The sequence below is a fragment of the Papaver somniferum genome, unplaced genomic scaffold, assembly GCF_003573695.1.
Source record: "Papaver somniferum cultivar HN1 unplaced genomic scaffold, ASM357369v1 unplaced-scaffold_132, whole genome shotgun sequence".
Lineage (NCBI taxonomy): Eukaryota > Viridiplantae > Streptophyta > Magnoliopsida > Ranunculales > Papaveraceae > Papaver > Papaver somniferum.
Window position 1 is genome coordinate 13,963,891 of NW_020622381.1, and position 27,631 is coordinate 13,991,521.

Below are 27,631 nucleotides of genomic sequence, written 5' to 3' on the forward strand. Positions count from 1 at the left end.
TGCCTTGTTGAGGTTAGTAAAATCGATGCATATCCTAACCCCTCCATTTTTCTTAGGAACGACGACCATGTTGGAGATCCATGTAGGGTACTTGACTTCTTGATGAACCCTGCTTCTAGTAGTTTCCGAAGTTCTTTTTCCACTGCCTTATGATACTCCGGTGCAACTTTTCTTATTTTCTGCCTGAAAGGTGGCGTGCCTGGTTTGATGCGCAGCTCGTGTTGGATTATTTTCGGGTCAATCCCCGGCATATCTCCTAGCTTCCAGGCGAATACATCCGCGTATTCTTTAAGTAATTTGGTTAAGGAATCTTCTCTTCTTTCGTCCATTATGGTCCCTACTTTGATCATCTTCGGGTTTTCTTCCGTTCCTATGTTGATTTCTTTTACGGGCTCTACTGGTGTGAACACCGGCTTCGGATCCCCGAGGACTGGGACGTTCTTTGATTGCTATTTGGTATGTTTCTGTCCTTCGTTGGCTGCTGAAGTACCTGTTTCTGTGTTTAGGACATTATCATCCTTTGTCAAACCCCTCCCTGTGGTTTCCTTGAGGAACAGGTCTATGGCCTTTTCTTTCGCGGCTTCTTTATTTTTAATTCTTCGGGTTTTTCGCTGCTCTTCTTGTTCGTTGATACGATCCTGAGTGGTTGGCACTCTCTTGCAGAGACCCGATCTCCCTTGATTTCCATCACTCCCTCAGGTGTAGGGAATCTGAGATATTGGTAGTAAGTTGCCGCCACTCCTTGAGTTTATGTAACCACTTTCGTCCAATAATGGCGTTTAGGGGGATGGGGCGTCAACCACGCTGAATCGTGTTTCTACTTTCATGGGTCCGGCGTTAACCTGCAACACGATGTCTCCCAATGGCTTCGTGGGTGCTCCATTGAATCCGTAGATGGTGTAATAAGAGGTCATTAGCTGTTCTTCATGGAGCTTCATTCGTTTGAATGCGTCGTAGAATAGAACGTTTACTGAGCTTCCCCCGTCTATGAGGATCTTTTTGAGGTTACATCCAGCCACTGGTAGTGTTAGGACCAAGGGATCGTTATGATCTTCCATATCTTCTTCAGCATCGAAGATAATAGGTGAGTCCATCCACTCTTCGTGCTCGTCCACCTCTACACCATCAATCTTATAATTCGCAGTGGTCCTCGAACTGCTTCCGTAGCCTCTTTCCTATCTGTGCTGTAAGTGAGGGCCCGCGGCTTCAGAACACGAGATGGTGTTGATTGTGCGGTTCCCCTCTGGAAGTTGGACTGGCTTGGTCCGTTTGGATCTATCCTCGGCGACCTCCTTTCGTATGTAATGTTGGAGTTCGCCAGCATCAATCAGTTTTTGGATCATTATTTTGAGGTTTTTACATTTCTCGGTCTGGTGTCCATTGAAGCAGTGATATTCACAGTAATCTTTAGACTTCTCGGTTCTTGGGGCTGTTTTCCCTTAGACCACGGCCACTCCAAATTTTCCCTTCCTTTGATCTCTCGCAAGATCCGAGCATAGCTAGCATTGAGCTTCGTGTAAACTTGATCTTCGAATTTTCGATCGTCTTTTCGTCGTTCATCCCTTCGTTCCTTCCTATCTTCGTGAGGCCGTTCCACTGAGCTATTCCTTTTGGCCCCATTGGTTTGTTCTGCGGAATTGGTACGGTGAGACCTCTGCGGGTATGCCCTCGGGTTTTCACGCTGGATTTCTTCAAGACGAGCGTGCTTTTCAATAATTATTCGAAGATCTCCTTCTGTCTTAGGCACGCTTCCATGAATCTCAACAAAGTGGACTCATTCGGTCTAATCCCCACTTGTAGCAGTTGATACTTACCACTGGGTCCACACTTCCTATGGCTTGGCAGATCTTGTGCCATCTGTTAGTGTATTCCCTCGTGTTTTCCTTGTAGCCAATTGCCAGCGAAAAGAGCTTATCCATTCCGGTGTTAACAGCCTTGTTACATGTAAGTTCTTAAGAACTTTTCTGCGAGTTGATCGTAGGAGTGGATGGAGTCAGGCGGCAAATTATCAAACCAAGACAATGCCGATCCCTTCAGGCTTGATGGGAAGTATCTACAGAGTACGGCGTCGTTCTGACTCCATCTGGCTAAGACACGGTTATAATACCGAATATGTGCAGCGGGATCACTGGATCCGTCATAGCATTCGAAGGTCGGGACAGGGCACTTCAGCGGAATAGGGGTGTTGGCCAGGCGATGAGTTAGGGGCGTGGAGTTAGCCTCTCTCATGACCTCTTCTAACCTTCCCCCGCCTTGTCTAGTTTTTAACTGCCTGATCTCAGCCATCATTTCATCACGCAGCTCTTCCATCGCGCGGTGGTGCCCTACGCTCTTCTGCTCGTGATAGTCTGACTCTCGTCATTATAATCCGGATGCGCTACTTCCCCTAGCCGCGTCTGCTACGATGACTCTTCGGTCTCGATTAGGTTCTGGTGCCTTTGAATTTGCTTCATCAAGTTGTTGGCTGGTCTTCGTACTTAGGGTAATCCGGTCTTTTAAATCTTGATTTTCTCTGGCCAGCAGAGCTACAACATCTGCGTAAACCTGCTGGCTCTTCTTTAATTCTTCAAGCTCAGCCATCAATCGATGTGATTGGTTTGACCCCTGATTGGGAGTCCCAGCTCGTGCTACTACGTCCATGGTGCCGCCTTCTTCTACAGTTTTCACTAAAGGTGGTAGAGGTTCAGCTTCGATTGTTGGCATTTCCAAATCAGGCTGAGTGCCCATCTGCGGTGTTAGAGCCGCCGGCACAGTTTGATTCTGATCGTTTGTTGATGGCATTCCGAAGGTTGGCGGGTGCGCGGGTTGATGTGTTCTGGATTCATCCACCCTTTATTTTGGTTGATGAAATTGATTCGTAGCAAAAGTTTTGCTGGCTTCTGCAGCCTTCGGGGCTACCGCAGCCGTACTGTACTTTGTCCCCGCTACTCTGAGAGCCGCGGATGCGACGGAGTTAGCGTTCATAGGCGAAGTGATTTCCGCAGTATCTTTCCTCTGACTAGTCATTTTGGCTTTGTCTCCTTTCTGCTTGCTTCGGGTGATGACCGGGGTTGTCCTTGGTGCTTCCTTTGACGAGGCTTTGGATTTTCCTGCTTCCTGCGTCTTTTCCATCGTGGGTCCTTTTTTCGCTTTCTTTCTGCACAAGGGAATTTCAAACAGCGAGAAACAGAAATGTCCGTGCGGATCGGGTTAGTTTGCGAAATACCTTACTCCAAGATGGGAAAAACTGCCCGAGGGCCACAGAGAAAACTTTAGGGAGGCTCATTTGATTAAAACATATGAGTTAAAATACATGGGTTAAGGTCTTATTAAAAGTGCGGATTCATTGAAAATACGTGAAAACGCGTGAAGATCCCTTGGAAATGCACGTAGATCCTTTGAAAATGTACGAAAACCCACCGAAGAAACAGGTCCGTACGAGATCTAAAAAATGTAAATCCATGGATCTAAGCAATAAATCTTTTAACCAGTTTAAACTGCTCGAGATACTGCCGAGCTATGAAGATAATGGGTGTTTTTGAAATATAAAGTTAACAAAAGATAAATACTGCTAGAGCTAATGAAGCAGAGCAATCATATGCTAGTTTAAGATGAAATCACAGGATAAGATAAATCTTTTACCGGGACGAAGTCCCTGTTTCTAGCGCCAAATTGTGAACACGTAAATCACGAAGGCATCTATATGTTCACAAACAATGTTCGCATTCTATACACATGCTCGCACTGATGAGACATTGCATTGATTCCTTGGCTCAAAACCTTCGGGTTTATCATAGCCCATCTAATATCATCACCAGAGGCGTTCACATAGAGGAAGATAAAGAAAACGAAGTGTAAAAGTAAAACTCGTGGAGTATGAAATGTGTAAAGTGCTGAAATGTAAATAAGACTGGGATTTACGTGGTTCAGCACTAAGGCCTACATCCACGGGGTTGTCGTTTTCACTATGCATTTGATGATTACAGAGGTAGTCGAATGACTTTGGAGTTTACATAGGTCTGCGAATTGTAAAAGGTAAACTTACACTACAATTCTCTCTCGACTTCCTCTAACCTCTCTTCTTTTTCGATCCCCTCTCTTGGTGGAGAGGGGGTATTTATAGGGTTAGAGTGTGGGACCCGTTTCTGAGGCCGTTGGAACCTTATCTTCTTTTGCTTTGTGTCCATCACGCAGGGGTATTCGTTCATTGCTTGATCACGCAGAGTCATCCTCGTTCGTTCCACGGGTTGATCGACACGTACACTGCTCAGAGTGTTTAATGCGGGTAGTTGAGACGCATGCTCGTGTCAGACAAGTGTCTTCTTCCCGTGTCACGTCCATGTCAGTCAACCTTATCTTCACCGTTTATCTTGGCTTCTTTTGGGGATGATATAAAGCAACTCTTCGGGAGTTATTTTTCCGCAGTACACCGTGCTTTTGGTACATCCTTTAACTTCTGCCCTTGGATTTTTTTGGGCGAAGATCCGACGTCGACGGGATGGGCTTCTTGGCTGTGGGCGTGTGTCATCATGTTTTGATGACTTGGTCCGCATGCTCTCCACGTGTCTTCTCACATACACGTGTTTGATGATGAAATATGTACACACAAAGGTAATAATATTTATTTTTTTAGAGTTTTGCAAATATTATATTATTATAAATCAATTAGATAAAGAGTATTATTACAAGAAACTAGTTGGAAGCCTAACAAGCTAAGCTCCAACAGCGTACTACTACAAAAAACTAGTTGAACAGGTTGTCGTGCTAGCCTACCATCGAGCCTCATGAGGAACCAGCCAAGAAAGCTGAAGAGGATAGTGGGGTTGATTATATCGCAAGGGGGAAAGCTAACTCTACCTGTGCGCGTTAAACTCTACAAATTTAACATAGTTAATTTGTTTCTCAGTTTTGGATTTCTTCTTTTGTCCTGGTTTTAGTTTAGTTTAGATTTTATTTCCTAGTTTAGTTTGATTCTTTTTTCCTACTCTTAGTTATGTTAGGAATCATTGAAGCCTATATAAGAAGGCGTATTACAAAGAAAAAAGAGTTATTTTGTAAAAGGGTCACAAGTTTTTGAGCTAATTAGGATCTGGGTCGTAAAACATGCACTTGGTGTAATTGGGTCGTTGACTAACCAAAGACTGTTAGAAAATAGTTAATTGACTTCTCTTATTTCACCAAACACCTGGACCATCAGTGACTAGCGTTGACTGCTTATAAAATTTAAAGCATTTAACTCTCTGCTCCTTTCCGTCTTCTTCCATGTATGATGTTTGCTGATAATAAAAATTTGCTCGGTAATGTCTTCTGGTAAATGTTTGATGAAATTTCATGGCATAACAGGTTAAGTTTCTAACCAAGGTTAGGATATAATGTCATTTTGGTAATCTTATCAGGGTATTGTGGTAATAAATTGGATGGTCAAAGTTAGACTACGACCCTAACGCATCAAGTGCATCTTTTACCACCCAGACCCTAATTAGATCAAAAGGTTGCGACCCTTTTACAAAATAACTCAAGAAAAAACATCCAAATTATTAGTATATTCTTTTCCTAGATTATACAAAAACTTCCGAAATCTAGCAAAAACTAAACTAGGGTTTAAAAGAGATCAAAACTTTTCTCGAAGCACCAATGGCCAAAGATGAAGGTGATATTGGTCGGGTCATTATAGATATTGCTCCTGTAATCAGAGCTACACGACCGAATTTCAGTAATGAAGAAGGTATCTTCGCCGATCGCGCTGGTGATGTTGTCCTTCCTTTTGCTCCTGGTATATTCGATGATGGTTTACCCAGTCTAGACTTTGGTGGTGGCTCCATTCTTGCAAGACCATGCTGGTTTTTCCGTGCTGGTCGTCCTAATCTTCTTGGCCCTCTAGGGATTCCAGCAGGTGCGCGGTTCGACCCCTACGGTCCTCCTGAAGTTCCAGGATTCGAACCAACTTGTTTTGGAGGGAATCCTAGGAAGCCTTGCATAACACATCCCGATCTAGAACCTTTGGGAGATCCATATTATGAATAAACATGAAAGTTGTTCAAGGTGATAAAGTCAGACAACCCCGGATCGTATAATGGGTCGATGAAAAGCTTCTGCAGAATTGATAGTTTAGTAGTGTTCTAGTTTTCTCTTTCATTCTCTTTTTTTTTGAAGCCTATTATTGGGGCGTCACATTCCATTAGAGGGATTTCACATGGATTCTTAGTGACTAAAAAATTGGTTATGGGGTGTCTTGATGTAGTAGAAAATGTCTAAATTACCCTCCAACTAAAAAAAAAATCAAAACCTAATTTTCTTCTAAACTTAAATCATAGATTTGATATATTGTCCTTTAGATTCACTCAATTAAGAGAGAAAATTATTTCTCTGAAATTGTTACGGTTAAGTTCGATTCAAAAAATCCAACCGTAAAAAATCCTGGAACTGTATTATTTAATTTTCAAAGCTCTGTTACGCCTAGGTTTGAGATTCTAAACACAAACCGTAACTCATTACGATTGGGATGGTTTTCTTTATAACTAACCGTAAAAAGTTCTGGGTACATAAAAAATTTGTCCAAGTCATTTTACGGTTAGCTTCGAGTTTACAAACTTAGCCGTAACATTAATGTTTTACGAACAGAATTTTATTCGGTCAATTCATTTCCACAAAAATCTTTTATATATATTCGTTTACCTAAAACAAAATTCATTTCCACAAAAATCTTTTATATATATTCGTTTACCTAAAACAAAGGAATTTGGTTGGAATACTAAACCATAATAACTTTCGAACCCTAAACGGACAACTCTAATGACAACTAAATTCAATACCAGGAAGAAAAAAGTCACCTTCATACTATTCATGCATGAGGATCCGGCGTATTGGTGAATTGGGACAAGATTGCGTTTAATGGTTTAAATCAAGTTCAGTTGGTGCCATGATAATTTAGCAGCTCATACTTCCCTTTCCATTTGTCTACAAATTCGTAAAGAAGTTATCATTACTCATGGTTAACCTCCACTTCTATACCTAATCGTGATAAGGCGTGAACTCCACTTGCTTCTTTAGCTTGAACGTAGACACCTACTAATATCAAACGAATGTAAAATAAATCTTCATGCATATAAACAGATTTTCAAGTTGGTGGAGGAAGAAGCCATGACCGTAGAACCCAAAAAAGAAATGAAAAACAGTACCAGTATCACTGGATATGGTGGAGGAAGAAGAGCAAACTTGGGGTTGTGAAGCTTGTCGCTAACTTGATAACCTTTTTTCTTCCATTGATCACCAAAACGATAATAACAACACTCGCACTATTTCTTAAATTTCATCTCACAAACACCCCAACTCTTCTATCATCTTCAACAGCCCAATGATGTACTCTGATGTCCAATAAAGCTCGAAATATCTTGAGGAAAATTATCATCATCAATCAAATCATGATTATGATCGATAACCCATGAAAATGGCAGCAACCAACTCAACCCTTGGTGATGTTATTAACTTTTTGATAATCTTCTCTCTCATCATAACAGCTCATACACTTCATACAATAAGGGTTGCCGGTGAGCTGAACATGAAAAAGACGTATTGAATCTTCTGTCGGTTGGGATTTAGAATGTAGGAATTTCTAGCCGTAAAATTTTTTCAAGCCAGTTATGGTTAGGAGTCGTTCGTTTTCTAGCCGTAGATAGCAAGAAAATACATTTACGGCTGGAAATATAATTTCGTTAGCCGTAGTCTAAACCATAATCTGATCTAGTAAATCAGGGATCTTATCTAAATCAAAATCGTTAATGTAATTTGATTATCTAACTTAATTAGATAATTATCAGTTTATCACTAATAAACCTGGGATAATTTTGTCATTATAAAAAATAATTGGATATAGGAATTTTGAAATTACAAACTAGTGACCCGTTTTTGTCCTCCCTCTATTGGAATGTGACGCCCCAATAATTGGCTTCTTTTTTTTTCCCTATAGAGCGCAAGTTATTTTCATGTTACAAGCGTCTGTTTTTCTGTTACAAAATAAGGGCTATTAATAAACGTCTTTTTTCGGTCATCTATTATATCATGCCTTGTCGGAGAAACCGTTGTCTATTTGCACATAAATCTGTTCATGTTTAAGATAAATTATCTAATTACATTTCAATTAACTAAAGGGATTAAATTAACCAAACAACACAAAAATTACATATTCCTTGATCCCATGCTTCCCCAAAAATACTGCTTCGCAACTTCCTACCGACCTATTAATCTACTATAGTTTCTTGTACAAAATTATAAATATCTTACAGTATTATATTTTTATACAAAACCAGAATTCAAAGTCTTGGCCACAATTTAATTTCACCAGATCAACCAATAAGCTCTTCCACTTTAACTTTATCAACTTTCTGCTGTTTTTCACCAAAACCGCCCATGGTTTTCATCAACCTTATTAATACCCCGGCCCTCAAGTCACTTACCATCATCATTATCAACCTAGGAGAAGAAAAAAAAATGAGTTCTCAAATTGAACTTGGAACCAGTCTACATCCTACAAACTCATCACCCGTACCACTAACTAATGCTTCAAATTCTGCAACACTTGGTAGACACTTAGCACGTCGTCTAGTTCAAGCTGGTGTAAAAGATGTGTTCTCAGTACCTGGTGATTTTAACTTGTGTTTATTAGATCATCTAATAGCTGAACCGGAGCTCAACTTAGTTGGTTGCTGTAATGAACTTAATGCTGGTTATGCTGCCGATGGTTATGCAAGAGCAAATGGTGTCGGTGCTTGTGTTGTTACTTTTACTGTTGGTGGACTTAGTATTCTTAATGCAATTGCTGGTGCTTATAGTGAAAATCTACCTGTTATTTGTATTGTCGGTGGTCCTAATTCTAATGATTATGGTACTAATCGTATTCTTCATCATACTATTGGATTACCTGATTTTACTCAAGAACTTCGATGCTTTCAAACTGTTACTTGTTTCCAGGTAATGAAATGAATGATTTTCATAAATAGATTCCATTTAGTGATTTTATAATTGGTTCAGTAGGAGCTTAATACTGTGCTTAGCTAGAGTTGTCTATTTCATTCATGTTGAAAAGAATTTTGCAAGTAATTCCAGTAATTTGCTCCAAGAGTGCGCCATTACTAACTGATTTTGTAAGCTGTGGCTGATAGGATAAATGTCGTTGATAAAATGACACAGGCTGTAGTTAACAACTTGGATGATGCACATGAGCTGATTGACACTGCCATCTCCACTGCTTTGAAAGAAAGCAAGCCTGTTTATATCAGCATTGGCTGTAACTTACCTGCAGTTCCTCACCCAACCTTCACTAGGGAGCCTGTTCCGTTCTATCTTGCTCCAAGGTTGGTTTTATCGATCTCTTCTTGTTTACAATTCATATACATGACTAGCTAAAGAAACTTTGTATTCAATTCAAATCATTGTGCATACGACTGAGCCACTGAAGTTTTCGAAAGAAAATTTTGAATATATCAGTTATAAACTTGTTATTCTTTGAAGTTGGATTTCAAGCTTCTAGGTTGGAGCTAGTTGTATATTTGCTAGACTGTCATTTTGGCCTTGTTGATACTCATATTTTGATTGGTTGATAATTTTAAAATTTTAAGGAAGCTGTCCATAAGACCTGAAATTGACCATTCTACTTTTGAAAATAATATAGGATTAGCAATCAAATGGGGCTAGAGGCTGCAGTGGAGGCAGCAGCAGCATTTTTGAACAAGGCTGTAAAGCCTGTGATTGTGGGAGGGCCTAGGTTAAGGGTGTGCAAGGCTCAACAAGCATTTGTTGAGCTAGCAGATGCCAGCGGGTATCCCATAGCTGTTATGCCATCAGGCAAAGGTCTGATACCTGAACATCACCCTCACTTCATAGGAACATACTGGGGTGCCGTCAGTTCCAGCTTCTGTGGTGAAATTGTGGAGTCAGCGGATGCCTATGTTTTTGTTGGTCCAATTTTTAATGACTACAGTTCTGTGGGATACTCGTTGCTTATCAAGAAGGAGAAAGCCATAATTATACAGCCTAACCGGGTTACCATCGGTGATGGCCCTTCTTTTGGATGGGTCTTTATGGCTGACTTCTTGACTGCTTTAGCCTCAAAACTGAAGAGGAACACTACAGCTATGGAAAATCATCGCAGAATCTTTGTCCCGCCCGGTATCGCTCTGAAGCGTGAGGCTAATGAACCGTTGAGAGTCAACATCCTCTTCAAACATATTCAGGTAGAACCATTTTCCATTTGGTTTTTCCATTTTCAACGTACTCTGCTGAGATGCTCGTTGTTGCTAAGTTGTATTTATTCAATGCCATTATACAGGAAATGCTGAGCGGAGACACAGCTGTTATTGCAGAAACAGGAGATTCATGGTTCAATTGTCAGAAATTACATCTCCCAGAAAATTGCGGGTAAGCTATCAGATATTCACCCTTAAAATTTTCGTACTTGCTAATGTCTCTGCAATATTAGAGAAAAGGTATGTTTGATCTTACTTTTGTTCTTCCAATGTTATCTCACAGATATGAGTTCCAGATGCAGTACGGATCTATTGGATGGTCAGTAGGTGCAACCCTTGGATATGCACAGGCTGTCAAACATAAGCGTGTCATTGCCTGCATTGGTGATGGCAGTTTCCAGGTGAATCACAAGGATGACTAGTTGCTTACACTTGGAACACTCTAAACTGACTAATTACACAGCATTTACGAGTCGAAAAAGGAGAGCTTTCCGTTCATTGGCTCATGGATGGAATTGTTGATGAATATAATTTGACTAATATAGTTTTCCATTGATTATAGGTAACAGCTCAGGATGTATCCACAATGATCCGCTGTGGCCAGAAGAGTATCATATTCCTCATCAACAACGGAGGATACACAATTGAAGTTGAGATCCATGACGGGCCATACAATGTAATCAAAAACTGGAATTACACCAAGTTCGTTGATGCCATCCATAATGGTGAAGGAAAATGTTGGACCACCAAGGTGAGTTGCCTATGTCGCCTTTCATTTGTTATAAGCACGAGGCTTGTTCTATATTCATGTGGAGTTCCGAAGAAAATTTGAAAAGTGGTCAATAACCGTGGCCAACCAATCTTATTTTGGAAGAACAGTAATCCAAAACAAAACCTGCTTGCATAGTTTTGTAAATCCTACTTAGATGATGGCATTTACGTCTTGAACTACTGACTGCAGGTGAAAACAGAGGAGGAACTAATTGAAGCGATTGCAAAAGCAACAGGAGATGAAAAGGATAGCTTATGCTTTATAGAAGTCTTGGTGCACAAAGATGATACGAGCAAAGAACTGTTAGAGTGGGGATCAAGGGTCTCTGCTGCCAATAGCCGCCCACCCAATCCTCAGTAGCAAATTACAGGCCTCTGGGGTTTCTTAGCAGATTATTAGAGTGAATAAGTTGGCTCAATTGGGTTTCTCTAACTTCTGCAGAAATTCTGAGCTTTGATCTGTGTTTTTTATATTTCTCTTTTAATTTCTGTAATGTTTAGTATAGTAGTGTTCATGCTTTCGTCGGAATGTGAATAAAATCCTTTATTTATCACTTTGTCAATAGTTATATTGGGTACAAATTAAAACTACGGTAATTGGACATTAATTCAGAGCTTAGACTTGGATGGTACAACAGATTTGAGATCAACAACAAACCCTGATTTGAAATTGGCAACAAACCCTAACAATTCACAAATTTCAGGAAATGAATTCATCCTAATATCAGCATAAACTTCACCATTCTAGTTATTAGATCCCAATTTCACTGCCAATTTCAAAGCAGCTTCTTTTGTTTCCTCAACAGAATTATAAGCAAAATCAATAAGCCCCATTTCCACAGCCTTATCTGCCCTAATCTTCATAGATTGAAGCAAAACATCTCTTCGAACCCTGGAAGACGGAATCTTTGATTTCAAGAAAGCCATGAAATAATCAGCAAAATTTAGCCCAATATTCAACTCACTCATATACAAAATCCCTTTATCTTTCCTCATCAATACATAATCATGGCTCAACGCAAGAAGGAATCCGGCTGCAGCAGCGTGACCGGAAACGGCAGCTACAGTAGGCATTGGAAGCGAGAAAAGATCGGCGACGACGAATTTGAAACTATCTGACATCCCACGAAGCCGATCGTAAGAACCAGAGGCAGATCCGGCAGCTGCAGCGTACTTCAAATCGAAGCCGTTCGAGAAGAATTTGCCTTGTGCTGTTGTGATCAAAACTGAACCAGGTTTTGCATCTGTGCGAACTTGTTTAAGAGAGATTCGGATTGATTCGATTAGCGTTGGAGTTAGCCGGTGTTCGTCATCGCCGGTTAAGGTTAAAATGAAAATGTCACCACTTTTCTCTAAACTGCACATTGTTTGGCGGAGAGATGATCAAACTGGCACTGTGAAGATATTTGGAAGTGGGTACTACTGGGTAGTTGTTGGGATCCTGTTCCCACGTTGATTGGATAGGGCTTAATTGGTATTTTATAAATCAATGGGTAATCAATGGGTTTCCTCGTTTAGTCAATCGGTTTTTGAGTTGAGTTCTACTCATGGGTTTATGACGAGTTTAGGGTCGGTACCCTAACATTTGGTATCAGAGCCAACCACTATGATCCATACCCGCTCCACGGAAGGGGTGATCTATAGGCTAGATTAAAGTGCTGGGGCATCTATGTATGGGCGTAGTTGTCACCCGCATTAAATACTGATAGGGGAGTGAAGCCGCCATAAGAGAAAGGGCTACCTTCGGGTCAGTGCCAACGAGGACGTTTGGTCTGGAAGCGTGGTGGGATGTTGGGATTCTAGTCCCATATTGGTTGAATGGGGCTTAATTGGTAGTTTATAAGTCAATGGGTTCCCTCATCTAGTCAACCGGTTTTCGAGTTGAGTTCTACCCATGGACTTATGACGAGTTTAGGGTCGGTACCGTAACAGTAGTAGGTACATGTACAAAACTTGGATGATATTTCCACCCAGGATCTTTTCATAATGTTACACCCAGAACTAGAATCATAGCTATTACCTTGACACCAAAAAAGAGTTCGACCCAATGCTTTATTTCTGTCCTAATTGATTTTGATTCGACATTAGATGTATATTATGGACGTTAAAAAGATCCTAGTTGATTCTGATTCGACATTAGATGTATATTATGGACGTTAAAAAGATCCTTCAGCCTGCTTAGTCATTCGCCGACCGGCGGAAATAGGAATCGGAAAAAATGGGCGCACTGACTAGATGAAATATAAATGTAGTCAAATGTCCAGTTAATATGTGTGAATCTGAAGAAAAAAAATATGAAAATGAATAAAGGTTGTTAAATCGTGAATCGAACCGTGAATCGTTTTTCGTTTTTAAGAATCCAGTCATATATTAGAATTGTGAGTCGAAGATTTCATGGTAGATCTCTAAATACACGTATACATATTGGAGTTATAAATTAATAAATTTAAATGTATGTTATTATTATTGTGGATATGAATAATGAAGAATACATAACACAATCTAACGTCCATATCAATGATTGGGTGCTTATTTAGGTGGACATGGCCCTTGAGTTCGAATTTTATACTCTCGCGCAAGTCAAAATGTCTTCAAAAAAAAAAAACGCTTAGAAACCACAAATTTAGATTTATCTGACTTATAAATCGGCGCGAATCGCACAAATCAAATGTGAATAGTAATATTCACAGTAGATTCGATTCATAGTTGCGAATCGTTTGGGGAATTTTTTTTATCAAATCATAAGAATTGAATCGTTAATCGTTTGATTTTAAAAATTATTTCTTTCCGTGGAGGTTGGGATTCAAACCTTGTAATTGTCTAAATATTCCTAGACGAATGATTTAGGAAATAGTTTAGGGATCAGTGTTCCATACCAAAAAAAAAAAAAATATTGTTTAATACATTTTAACATATGGAATTCAACATATGTCTAATATCTAATAGTGATAGAAAAGATACTTTCTTTTTTTTAATATAAAATTATATTAAAACTAGTTGAATAATGTTATTTATGATTTTTTTTATTGTATATTATACTAAAAATCATGATTTATAATTGAAATGAATATCTATAAAATAAACATGGCTGATAATGATTGTATTAGTTTACCAAGAGGATACCAAAGTCCAAATAAGACAAACTAAAAAGTGTTCTATTTTATATAGATTTCGGTATTCTCTGGCACCGCCATTAACAATATTGTAGATTATATGGAACGTAATCAACAACAAACAAGTGTTTATTCTGTACTGTCCAACACATACAAGGAAGGGGATTTGACTGCCTAAACCTTAAATTTTGGTGATATAGTATATGAATTGTTCCGCTTCTTCACTAAAGTTAAAATTTCATATGATTTCTTGACTATCGCATGCTCGTTCCTTTTAGGTAAGGTTTATCTAGATTAATGCCAAATGACCATACTTTTACTAGCTACAAAGACGTTCATGATAAAAGAAAAAGTACTAAAACTCTTCATGTATCTTAAACCGGTTCTAATTTTCAATTTTCCATGTAAGGTGGCTTAGAAAATTCTACCGTAATATGGGGAGAGAGAATCTCTACCGCTCGGTAGAAACTTTATTACTAACATCTGCTTTTAGCTAATGGTGGTTGTTCCCTCCTCTGCATATGTACATTTCACTAATTTGAATTTACTTATATTACTCTTTACATATTCCTTAACAAACTTGCTTTGTAATTTACAATCAATGAATTCTTCTGATGAAAAGATGCAAATTCGTATGAATCGGTTTAATTCAAAAAGACAAATGTATGTTCTGATGTTCCGACAATTGTATGTGATTCAGATGAAGATAGATAACTGATCAACACTATGATGTTTATACATTCAAGGAAGATACCTAAAGGTCTGGGGACAAAACAAGTATACACAAGAAGATATGAAATCGAGGGAGGTATGCGTACCACTAGAAGATGATGCGCGGTTATTTCAATGTTGATTGTGTGTACTCTGATGAAGATTTCAAACGTCGATTATGTAAGCCCCGACACTTGGTAATAAAGATTATTGAGTGCTTTGTCAGGTACAAACCTCAATGTAATTATCAGTTTCATGCAATAAATATTATAGGTCACGGTCTTGAACAAAGGCTCATTCGGCTCAAAGATTTTGAGATTGCGCGCGTCTTTTGGATTCTAACGATGAGTACCTTCGTATAGAAAAAACAACTTCATGTGAAATTATCATTCATTGTATTGCGAAACAATGATCAATCATTTTGGTCAAACATATTAGGGAAGACCAACCTAGGCAGATGTGAGAGAAATATTAAAGCAATAATATGATAAGGGCTTTCCATCAATGTTAGGTAGTATTGACTGCATGTATTGGGTATCGTTGGGATGCCCTACATATTAGGCCGGTCAATATAAGGCTCATTATTCAAAATCGACTGCTCGGTACTTATGATTTTTGGATAAGCCATACTTTTAGTAGCATCCCAGGTTCATAATATGAAAAAAAAAATGTTTTGCACAATCCCCTCTATTTGAAGACCTAAAGTATATACAAGTAAATTTAACAATCAACGATAATCAATACCCTCATGGGAATTATCTTGCTGATGGAATCTATCTAAAATGGTCAACCTTAGTTCAAGCATGTCGTCATCCCCTCGTAGCGATATGGGTCGCTCAATGAGGTATTTAAAAGTAAACCAATATATTTGAGTAAAGATGTGGAACGGGCTTTTGGAATTCTGAAACGGAAATTCGTATCATTTGTGCGCCATATCATGGTTTAAATGCTCATGAAATACATTTTTATTTTTATTTTAAATTTTTGTAAGCAACAAAATTTATTAACAAAGAAAAGAAAACCGAAACAGGAACGAGACATAACCGTAACCTCCTGAAGAAATAAGCAGAAAATAAAAATAAAATAAAAGAATCCGTAAATACGTCAACAAACTCACCTAAAGCGTTTCATCATGCTTCAAAAAAAAGTAAAGTGTTTCATTCTAGAATTCTTATTAGGAGTTTTAATAGACTCCCTGTGGTGGTGTACTCTTACGCAAAACAGGATGAAAACCATATGACGGAGGAGAAGGAGTATCTTTTATCACCATGTTATCAAATGCCAGTGATAATAAAAATATGGGACAATCATAATATTCATTACCATCTGTGTACATTGATAGCATGCTAAATAAGTTAGTATCAGCATTATCAACCGCGTTTAACCTCAACGAGGAGATTCATTCTCTGTTTCTTGCCTTTAGTGGATAAATTTCACCTTCCTTCTCAAATAAATCTGCCTATTAAGGTCCTTTCAAATATCCAGGAATCATGGTATTAACAACATTACTATCATGGTTGTTAGTAATATGAGATCTTTTGTTGGCAACCTTGATTCTTTTATGGCTTGATTAGATGTTTTTTCAATAAATTCAAGTTGAGCACTACTGACATTGAGTGTACCCACTCTGATTGTAGTTTCAAACTCGTGAAAAACATAACAGCTCACTTGAATAATCATAAATAACATGGTAATTCAGGATATTAGACATAATAAGAGTTGGACTAACCATGTTGATCAAAATTTCAGGCATGAAATTAAAAAAGACTACCTGCATGGAACTACATGAATATGACTAATAACATTCAGAACCAGAATATGTGTGAGAGGTTATGAGAAGATCTTAAAGTGGATCTTTAAGCCTAATATGTATTATTATTAGAAAGAGTACCACAAGGGAAATTTTTTTATTATTGTTGTTATTATAAAATTAACAATGTTAATTATAAACAAAGTCAAATTACATGGAGTTAGTTGGTAACCTAGCAACAATCTGGGCATCAACCCCTTTCTGAATAGTAATACCTATTCTATGAAAAAGAGACCATCCTACTTTAGAATTAGCGTCTTGATTAGCAAGACAATTTTTCAGTCTTCTCAAAAATACACAAGTATCTTCACTTAACTCGCCAAAAGTTGAAAAATCTAGAATACCGAACTCATACCCATGTTCTAAACATTTATCCAAGTACTTATTACGTTTGCGAGTGACTGCAACAGAAACAGCTTGGCCTGGTGTGAAAGAAGTGGCTCGGGCACTAGTGAACGGATAAGCACCGGTAACATCAAAACAAACATCCCGACCTTTATTCCAGTTATAAACAAGCAAGTCTGCAGTCCTGATGGCATGAGTTTTATTAGACAGAAAACCCATAGGAACTTCTTTACGAGCTGCCACACCAGCTTTGTAACATATGTCCGTATATACATCACGTACCATATCATGTCGAAATTTGAGGTCGATCTCACTGGCACAATGGAGAGCATGGTCACCATATATATCCATAGTACACAAACTACCTTCCGCAAACAAAGGTACACCCAATTTGTAGCTAAGGACAACGCGAAACTGACGAGACCCAAATGTTTGATTCAAACCTTGAACAGGTATGGCCTTAAGAAAATCCATGGCATGGTCAGCTTTATTGCATTTCCAGAGTGCAGCATCCCTTGCAGATAATGGGTACTTGGTGGGCAAATCCTTGTTATTATTTTAGTTTAAACATTTAGTTATTACTTTGTTTTTAAGTTTTTTAGTTACGTACTATATTCAAATAATTTTTCTTAGATTTTAATTTTATGTATCTTAACTTAAAATATAGCGGTAGACATTTGAACAAGCGACCAAAACTTAGCCTCCAAAGATTAGTTCATTTAACCACTGTCAATCAATCCCCTATTGTTTCAGGTTGAAAAACAATATACTGTTACAGTAATTTTTAAAGGTTCGAGAAATAAAAAAACGTATAAGATGAGCCTAAACCAAGAAATAAACATTCACGTTTTTCTTTGGTCATAAAGATGGAGACAATGAGTTAATCTTAAAGGAGGAAAACAGAAAAGGTTGAGAAATTACTGTATGATGAGTTTTGCAGTGTACAGTTGGTGAACTATAATGAAGGATGGATTTATGCCTATAAATCTGATTATCTCTTAGACGTCCTTTCTGAATAGATAAAGTCATATATTTATAGTTGTAATTAACACAAGGATTTCTCTTAAGTGGTAAAAGTTGTGAAGAGGTAAAGAAGCGATCGTCATGGAGGTAGTGGCAAGGTCGTGTCCGCTATGTCAGGAAGATTCTAAGAACGTTACTCCCTCATCCTCTTAACTGCTCTAAACTTATCCAACTACATATTACCTTCTCGTCATGGATGTGTTACCATATCACATGTTTTTATAAATCACCAAACCAATACCCCAATGTGAATCCCTGTGTGACATATTTGATGTCTCATAGAAAATAACGGATTCATGAACTATTCTGGTTAAGTCATGGTAATGGTTGTTGAGAAAGAATGTTCAATTCAATATTTAATAAAATGGACTTATCAGTGTCAAGTCTAATGGAAACATTAAGTCAATAATGATTTAAATCTTAGTATGCCAACTTTAGTAAGTCTAAGAGTAGATTGTCTTGTCATGACTAGATGTTTGAGTTCTGACGATGATGCCACGAACATATGAATAAGCTCATTCTCAGTGATGAGATGAACGACCAAATGAGATATTTTCAGTGACCTTATTTTAGAGGCTCATTCAACCCATGACGTAGAAAGGGTAGTTCAGACTCGAGATGCACGCATGAGCAGAGCATAGATATTGGTATTGTACCAAGGCTAACATTGACGATCTGGTTAGTGTTGGCATTAGGTTATTGCATGGTAGTAGTGATGCAAGAAATAGGATAGTACTGGAACTTAGGTAGCCTAGAACTAGGCTAACTCTATTAGGAATCTCGACGCTAGGATTAGCCTAGCATGATACCATATCTTAGGATTGGCGCTAGGACGGGATAGCAGTTTCTTAGGAGCTGGGATTAGCCTAACGCCATAACGTATTTCAAATAGCGTTGACACTAGGCCAGTGTTTCATTAGCGCTTTTGCACTAGGAATAGCCCAACACAATACCGAGTTTTAGCCAGCACAGTAATATCATCCTGGTGTTAGGGATAGCCTAACGTCATACCAAATCACCAGCCATCATCGTAAATCATAACTTCAATGCCCTATTAGTGTGGCTTGGCGCTGGTTTGTACTATCTGTAGCCAGTCTGGCATTGGGATCATCTAGCACCATATTAGGGCGTCTTTCACAAGCTTTACTTCGGCGCTTGTTATCATTCTTAGGTTGAACAGACATTCCTCTTTCGTACTTAGATGCTCAAATAAATATATATATTTATTTTCGAACTATAAATGGCTCATAAAGGTTTGGTTAGTGTTAGAGCACTGCTCGGTCGAACTCGCAAGCGTTGTTATCTCAAGCTTGTTGTCGAGTTTAGTTGCCAAAACTATAAGTCTTGATTTCTAGTCTACTTATAGCTAAGTCTCGGATTAGGATAAGTGTGTAGTTGAGCATTAGAATTTACGGCATTCATCGATTGAATAGGAAGAACTACTAAGAGGAGCTTGTTGAACTTTATCAACAAAAAGTATGTGGAGACTTGAACTCATCTACCACTCAAAAGTCTATCTACTCTATCTCCTATTTGAGACAAAAGTCGTATAGCTATATAGACTTCAATTATACACATTTGATATTTCGAGTTAAGTTTAACTAGGTTACATATTTCTCGAAATATGTGTTAGTAAGCTTTCGTTTTAACCAAGTTCATCTTATATTCTTGACAAAAGTCAAAAGATGATCATGTGAAAATCGCCTTGTAACATCTTACATGATTTGTGTGAGACAATCATTTGATGTAGACTCAGAATGTTTCGTATTGATCATTCGATCACTTGAAAATTGCTTTCAAGCTAATAGTTTGTGTGAGACAGCTATTGTCGTCTTCTAAGAATGTTTCAATGATTGAAATGGGAGTTTAGAACACTTAACCATAATTAGATTATAAGCAAAGTATGCGTTCTTGCATATGTGTTGATCCAAGACCGGAATGTGGTATGTATACCCGTATGCGTACTAGCAAGGTCAGGTAAAGTTCGGGAGCTATAGTATGCGTACCTGTACGAGTACTGGCGAAGTCAGTTGAAGTCCGGGTACTATACTATGCGTACCTGTACGCGTACTGGATTCAACTGAAGCTTGGAAGTGTACGATAGTATGCGTACCCGTTTGCATACTAGCGAATACAGTCCAAGTCCGGATACTTAGGTATGCGTACCCGTTTGCATATTTGAGTAGGTTATGTTCTAAAATCGGTTTGTTCATGAACTAATATATTTATATAATAAGGAATGCAATCTTTTGCAAACCGTGGCTATAATGTTCATGAATTGATTCGAGTGAATCAAAATCGATTTTGCTTCAATTGTGTCTTGTATACTTGTATGAGAAAATAGAAAATTGAACAACTCTAGAACTAGTTTCATTTGAGTCATTTGAACTATTTATGGTTAAGATGAATATGGTTGATATGAAAGTGTTCATATGGCTAACTTCGGTTAACTATTGTTGATCCAACAAGGTGCACACGTTTAGGCACTGTTGATGGTGGTATTTAGTTCAGGGTCAAAATTGTAAAACCCTGTATTTAATACGCTTCCATCCTGCAAAGGAACAAAATCCATTTGAAAGTGATGAGTGCATAAACCTCTTCACTTACATATGTATTGATAAATTCAACATATTTACGAAATTTATCCAGAATGGTGCGTGAAGCAACAATCCCCGGATATTCTGTAAATTTTAATTTATTGCATTATTCACTAATGCATTGACCTGCCTAGTATTTTCCTATGCAATGTTCCCAGCTGGACTCTAAATATTGGCATGACATGACGATTAATGTTCACTCGCAGCGGAGTAGCATGAATCTCCCAAAATGTCAGCATTAATACCTGCATGAAAACACTCACATAGGCTACACCACCCTCTGACAAAGATATTAGTGTGTTTACACATTTTTTAATTAAAAGTTAGCGCGATCGAACACGTTTAAATTCCTTAAGAAAAATCTAGATTGTACATATCAGTCTTAAAAAAAAACGATCACGGCCACACGATTTGGCCACGCAGTTTAACAAGCCTAGCTTACTCCTAGCGGAACTAGGCGATCATCATGATAAACATCGACGGTCCCACTAACATCCCGACCAGTCGAAATTTTTTTAGCTCACCTGCAACGCCTTTGAAAGCTAAACCCTAACATGGGTGATCTCGTTGTTGAAAGATGAGCTCAAACGAGCTAAGACCGGCAAAAAAGGTCTCAGAAAATATCACGACCGCCCAACTTAGCTAGCCTAGTTGGACGGCTTAGATTTTCCCTCGAATGCTCAAAAGGTTACAGGAGTGATCACCAACGACCCAACTACATTCTTGGTCGATCGACTTGCCCACGTCAAACCAGAAACGCGTTGAATCGCTCGCCCAAAGAAGGGTGATCGCGCGACTTTTAAAACCTAAATTAAGTCAGTGGCGTTATGCAACTGCCGCAAATCGTTCTCGTCCATCCAACTTCGCTAGCCTAGTTGGATGGTTTAGATTTATTTTCAAGAGGCTAACAAGGTAACGATGTGATCATCGGCCACCCCTCATCCACAGGGAGCGATCGACCAAGTGGTAGCTCACCTATAGGGTTCCCAAACAATTGCCTTAAGGTGTCCGGTCATGCTACCTTTTTAAGACGTTCAATTCGCGACTAATTTGAACGAGCTCTAAAACAACGATGTTTCCTGCACATCGATTAATTTCAGCTACTTGCTTAAAAACGATGTTTTATATACATCGATCATAAGATATTTTATAAATATTGATTTTTATTATTTGACCTGCTTTTAGCTGTGAGTCTCACGACTTCACCAATTTACTCGAGACAACAAATATGTCACAAACCGGGGGATGCTCACTGGGGTATTGTTCTGGCGGTTTACAGCGTGCGGCGTGCAACGCGCCCATTACGAGAAAGTGTCAGGAAAGGACGGACGATTAACAGTAATGGGAGTGGTTGGTGAAAGTGTGCCAAGTTTTCCCTCGTAATGGAAATGTGGTGATCACCACTCTTTACACAACCCCACTTTTCCACTACTTAACTGCTTCCACTTCCTACGAGATCAGGTGTGCGCTCAATGACTTGTATAAATAGGATTTCAACCTATTTCAAACAAAAAAACACAAGTGTTATCAACACAAGTATCCAGAAACCATATTCTGATACAAGTCATAAAACAACCACACCTTCATAATTCAACATTCTGATCTCAAACACCTTCTTCGCTTCCCTCCCTAAGATCATCCCTTCTCCTTCACCTTGTGACCGAATTGAATCTGGAACGACCATTTCTTGGTTTAGGACAGAGTCTTACAGATTGATCTCTCGAATCTAAAAGTACTCTCGTGCAGTGCAATTGTTTAAGGTTTGAATTCGTTTCTCATCAACACACCCCAAATTTACCGAAAAACAACAGAATCAGTTTTTACCCTCAAACAGGTACAGTTACTCATATCTAAATGAAGTCACTTTGCATTTGTGTGTAACAAGCTAAGTTCGATCTAACGGTTGAAAGATATTAGCTTGAGTCTAATAAGGTTTTCATCTAACGGTGAATATTGAATGATTTGTTACCTAGGCAACATTGATTGCAAACCCTGATTTGAAGACTATATAAGGGAGAACTCTAGTAACTGGGAAACCTTATCCCCACACCTCATGTGTGATACTAGTTGCGACTGGAGTCGATTCTCCTTTAACCTTAGGTTTTTCCAAAACACAGTAGGTAAATGACTTAAAGACTTCATTGGTATTGTGAAGCCAGACCCAAATATTTTCTCTGTAGTTGCGTGTTCTGATCTTGTTGTTTTCTATCGTGATTGAGTACTATCTTCTCTAAGATTTGCTCGAGATTTAATCTCCGATAGGCTAGATAAAAAGTAGTCACAAACATCTTCGTCTCATCGTTTGTGATTCCACAATATCTTGTTTCGCTACCATGCGATTAAGATTATTGTGAGGTGATTGATATTTCTAGGTTGTTCTTCGGGAATATAAGTCTGGTATATCAATTGGTTTCTGTTCACCTTAATTTATCAAAAGAAGGAACGAAACTCATAGGTATATTTGTGGGAGACAGATTTATCTATTCAATAAATTTTTCTGTGTGAGACAGATTGGTTTATCAAGTCTTCGACTTTGTGTCGTAGCAACTCTTAGTTGTGGGTGAGATCAGCTAATGGAAGTGCGCAGAACACAGCATGGTTCTAGAGGTGTAAGGAACGCGACTGTACTTCGATCAGTGTGAGATTGGTTAGGGCTCAACTACATTCCAGTCTGAAGTTAACTTGAAGTAGGCTAGTGTCTGTAGCGTCTTAATAAGGTGTGGTGTTCAAATCTGGACTAGGTCCCGGGGTTTTTCTGCATTTGCGGTTTCCTCGTTAACAAAATTTCTGGTGTCTGTGTTATTTTTTTTCCGCATTATATTTTCTATATGATTAAAATATCACAGGTTGTGAATAAGTTCAATCAATTGTGAATCTAACCTTTGGTTGTTGATTAAATTGATTGACACTTGGATATTGGTTTTTGATACCGTCCAAGTTATTTCCTATATTCAATCGGGCTCACAAATTCGTATTTGTTTGATTGCAGATTGAATTTAGAAATAGAGATATAAATCTTGGATACACTTTTCTTAAGATTGAGTCTGACTGTCTAGTTGATTCTCTTGAAAGTATATTGGAGTTAGTCTATATTGCTAAGGGAAATATTAGATGTGGTTGTTAGTCCCCCGTTTTTCAGAAATATTGGGTGTGGTTGTTAGACCCCCGCTTTTTCAATTGGTATCACAACAGGCAAACACGTTTAAGACCTTATAAGTCTGTGTTTGTAGCAATCTGACTCTATGGATAGTAAAGTCTCGATAAACGATTCACCAGGATTTAACTCTGATCTTAGAGAATGTTCTGAGAAGCTAGTTATTCTCCAGAAGAAGTTGGACAAACAAATCCGGATCAATTATGATCTTATTGCAGAAATTGAAAAGTATAAGGATTTGAAGTCTGTCAAAGTTCCTTCAATGGATTTTAATAAATCCTTTAATTCTTCCCTGAATTATTGTCGCAAGTCAGGGGATAAGCGAGGTTTAGGCTTTGTGAAACCTGATGTTACTCAGAACTACTCAGATGAGTTTAAAGATGTTGGTCCATGTATGTACTGAAATTCTCGTGATCATTTTCAACATACGTGTACGTCGTTTAAGAAAAGTTTAAAGGTTGCTAGTAGTCTTCATAAAAAAGATAAACAACTGTTTACTTCTCTAAAAAGGTGTACAGAGCTAACAAGAAATACCAAACGGGATAGTAGTGTTAGTATGGGAGTTTTTGCTCTAAAATCAACATCACCCTTTCAATGGTTCCTTGATAGTGTATGTATCCGACATATGATTAGAGATCTTTCGTGGTTTGTGAATTCAAGCAACTTTGAAGGAGGTCTTGTAACATTCGGAGATGGAAGTTTTTGCTACATAAGCAAGAAGGGGACGATCAAACTTCCGGGCGTTCTTGAAATTCATGATGTAGTATACGTTAAAGGTATGACTGCAAATCTCCCTTCTGTTAGTCAAATTTGTGAGAAAGGCCATAAAGTTGTCTTCAATGCGAATGGATGTGACATTGTAGACAAAACTGAAAAAGTAATTTTCCAGGGAACTCGTGGTAAAAATAACTGTTATCTTCTTGATACTAAGTTTAGCAATTGTTGCAATTTGAATAAGGTGGAATCTACACATCTTTGGCATGAGCGTTTTGGTCACATAAATTATCGCCTTCTAACTAATATCATTAACAAAGAACTTGTTAGAGGCGTTCCCAAAATCAATGCAAAGATTGATGGTGTCTGTGGTGCCTGTCAAAAGGGTAAACAAACGAAAGTTCCACGTAAATCATCTCGAGAAATTCTTACTAAAGCTCCACTTGATTTAATTCATATGGATATCTTCGGTCCTATTAAACAACCTACGGTTGCTGGGAAGAAGTATGCTTTAGTTATGGTAGATGATTACACCAGATTCACCTGGGTGGCATTTTTAGCTCATAAGAATGAACCCTTGATGAATTCAAGATTATTGTTAATAGAATCCAGAATGAACAAGGTCGCAAACTAAAGAAAATTAGAAGTGACTGTGGAACTGAATTCAAGGACACTAAGGTGTTTGAATGTTATGACAAACTGGGGATTATTCAACAATACTCACCACCCATTACTCCTCAAGCTAATGGAGTTGCATAAAGGAAGAATAGCAACATTCAGGAAATGGCCAGGGTAATGCTCCATAACAAAAACTTACCTTTAAGGTTTTTGGGAGAAGTTGTTTTCACAGAATGTTATTTGATCAACCGTGTCTACCTACGGTCTAAAACCCTAAACACTCCTTATGAGTTGTGGTATGGTAGGAAGCCCAACTTACATTATCTCAGAGTGTATGGAAGTAAGCGCTACATTCTGAAAGATCGAAAACAAAAAAGAAAATTTGATTCTAAAAGCGACAAGGGTATCTTTGTTGGATATGCATTTGATAGTCGTGGTTTTCGAGTATTTAATCTCAGAACCCAAGTTATGATGGAATATGCAAATGTCATCATTGATGATCTAAGCAATTTCGTCATGATAGTCCTCCTGTTGAATTGCCTCCAACTGAGACAATTGAGAAAGTCAAGGAAATCTCAGAATCAGTTGAAGTTGTTCAAACAGTCATTGATCCTGATATTTCCAGTGACGAGGAGAAGAGCACTAATCAGGCTATTCCTGTTGAACAAGAACGTGTTCCTCCAAGACACCTCTGGGTTCAAAGGAATCATGATACTAACAATATTATTGGAGGAAAAGATTATACAGCTAAGACAAGAGGACAACTTCAAAATATTTGTAATTTTGGTTGTTATCTTTCACAAGTAGAACCCAGCTAAAATATTGATGAAGCTCTTAGCGATCCCTTTTGGGTGAATGCATTGCATGAAGAGTTAAACCAATTTCAAAGACAATATGTATGGGAGCTCGTACCTTGTCCCTCTAATATCAATATTGTTGGTACCAAATGGATATTCAAGAACAAGTCTGATGAATTTGGCACCACTGTCAGAAAGAAGGCCAGACTTGTCGCTCAGGGATATTCACAGATTGAAGGTATCGACTTTGACGAAACCTTTGCTCATGTGGCACGCCTTGAGTCCATTTGGTTACTATTAGCACTGATATTACGGCCTATTCAGATGCAGATTGGGCAGGATGTGTGGAAGACAAAAAGAGTACTTCCGGGGGATTTTACTGTGTTGGGTTGAATCTTATGGCATAGCATAGCAAGAAACAAAACTCACAATCCATGTCTACATGCGAAGCAGAATATATTGCTTTGTACTCAACTCTATGGATGAAACAAATGCTTACTGATTATGGAATTTGAAAAAGCGGGGGTCTAACAATACCACCCAATATTTCGTTTGGCAATCTGAATAGACAAACTCCAATATACTTTCTAGAGAATCAACTAAACAGTCAGACTCAATCTAGAGTAAAGTATATCAAAGAGTTTAATATCTCTATTTCAATACAATCAAAGTTAAACAGAAACAAGTCCGTAAACCTGATTTTAGTGTGAAGCTCTTGAAACAAAGTCTTTTGTTTTAATCACAACCTATTCAATATCCACCGTGTATAAAGCTCTTTAAGCAACAATCACTAAAGGAATATTTCAACACAGTGTCCACTTGAAATAGGGTTAGTCCAGACTGGTCTAACAATGTGAAAATAACAAAATCAATTGTTCAAGATCAATCAAGTCTTATCCAACAAACAAGGTCGGATTTAACAACTATGATTGACTAACGTACAACCTGTATTATTTCAATTATATAAGTAAAATATAATGCGGAAAAGAAATAACACAAACACCAGATTTTGTTAACGAGGAAACCACAAATGCAGAAAAACCCCGGGACCTAGTCCAGAATAAACACACACTGATTATAAGTTATTACACCAAATTCCTACTACCTATTCGGACTAGATGTAATACCTTCTTCAGCACTTGTAGAACTCCTAACAGAATACCGATTCTCTTTAGGAACTCTTCACACAAATCTTCTAGCAGAACCCAAAGTTCTCTTTAGAAGATACACCACAACGATCGATACGATTTGATATTTTGTCTGCACAAAACACCAGTTTGATTTCCCTTTAGATGTGAATCAAGGTTTTGGAAATCTTGTGTTTATTTTGATAAAAACAATTACTAGGTAAAAGTAATATCAAAACAAACTTGTAGATTAGGGTTTTAACTTACAATCAGTATGCGTACACACAAGGAGTCCGTGAACCTGATTTCCGTAAGTAAACTTGGGCGATTCCAAAGATCAATTTCCAAGTTAAGAAAACCCTAATAAATCTACCACAAGAACAACTAGAATAAATTTAGAGATATCTTGTTTAAAACTTCTCAAGTATTTTTACGAGATACCTCAAAAGAATTTTTTCTTTCTAGTTTTCGATTTCGACTAACAAGTGTTGGTATACGATCGGAAACTGAAATCTATCAAAACCTAGGGTTTATGATCAACAACTCTTGAATGGTTTTATATCAAAAGAGAAAACCTTAGAATAAACAAGAGGTGAAAAACCTAGATTACAAGTTGTATGATCAATCACGA

At 38.2% G+C, this 27,631-nt stretch overlaps 2 protein-coding genes across 3 annotated transcripts; one reads left to right on the forward strand and one right to left on the reverse strand.

The window, feature by feature from the left end:
- The first annotated feature begins 8,355 nt into the window (after positions 1 to 8,355).
- LOC113332973 (pyruvate decarboxylase 1) lies at positions 8,356 to 11,576 on the forward strand. Of its 2 annotated transcripts, none has more exons than XM_026579460.1 (7): positions 8,356 to 8,946; positions 9,138 to 9,329; positions 9,647 to 10,208; positions 10,304 to 10,392; positions 10,504 to 10,621; positions 10,783 to 10,971; positions 11,182 to 11,576. In XM_026579460.1, the coding sequence occupies exons 1-7, from the start codon at positions 8,687 to 8,689 to the stop codon at positions 11,350 to 11,352; spliced, it is 1,581 nt and encodes a 526-aa protein (XP_026435245.1). In that variant the 5' UTR covers positions 8,356 to 8,686; the 3' UTR covers positions 11,353 to 11,576. The 2 variants fall into 2 exon arrangements, with proteins under 2 accessions (XP_026435245.1, XP_026435244.1); XM_026579459.1 differs by having other exon boundaries at positions 8,360 to 8,946; positions 9,166 to 9,329.
- Positions 11,523 to 12,423, reverse strand: LOC113332974 (enoyl-CoA delta isomerase 2, peroxisomal-like). Its single transcript, XM_026579461.1, has one exon. It carries the CDS (start codon positions 12,354 to 12,356, stop codon positions 11,736 to 11,738), a length of 621 nt encoding a protein of 206 aa, XP_026435246.1. The 5' UTR covers positions 12,357 to 12,423; the 3' UTR covers positions 11,523 to 11,735.
- Positions 12,424 to 27,631: the final 15,208 nt, after the last annotated feature.

Excerpts from the sequence above, each read along its gene's own strand:
- LOC113332974 (XM_026579461.1), bottom strand. The coding sequence starts at position 12,356 with ATGTGCAGTTTAGAGAAAAGTGGTGACATTTTCATTTTAACCTTAACC.
- LOC113332973 (XM_026579459.1), top strand. The coding sequence starts at position 8,386 with ATGGTTTTCATCAACCTTATTAATACCCCGGCCCTCAAGTCACTTACC. Across the intron at positions 9,330-9,646 it reads CCGTTCTATCTTGCTCCAAG|GATTAGCAATCAAATGGGGC; the intron begins GTTGGTTTTATC and ends AAAATAATATAG. Across the intron at positions 10,209-10,303 it reads TCCTCTTCAAACATATTCAG|GAAATGCTGAGCGGAGACAC; the intron begins GTAGAACCATTT and ends GCCATTATACAG.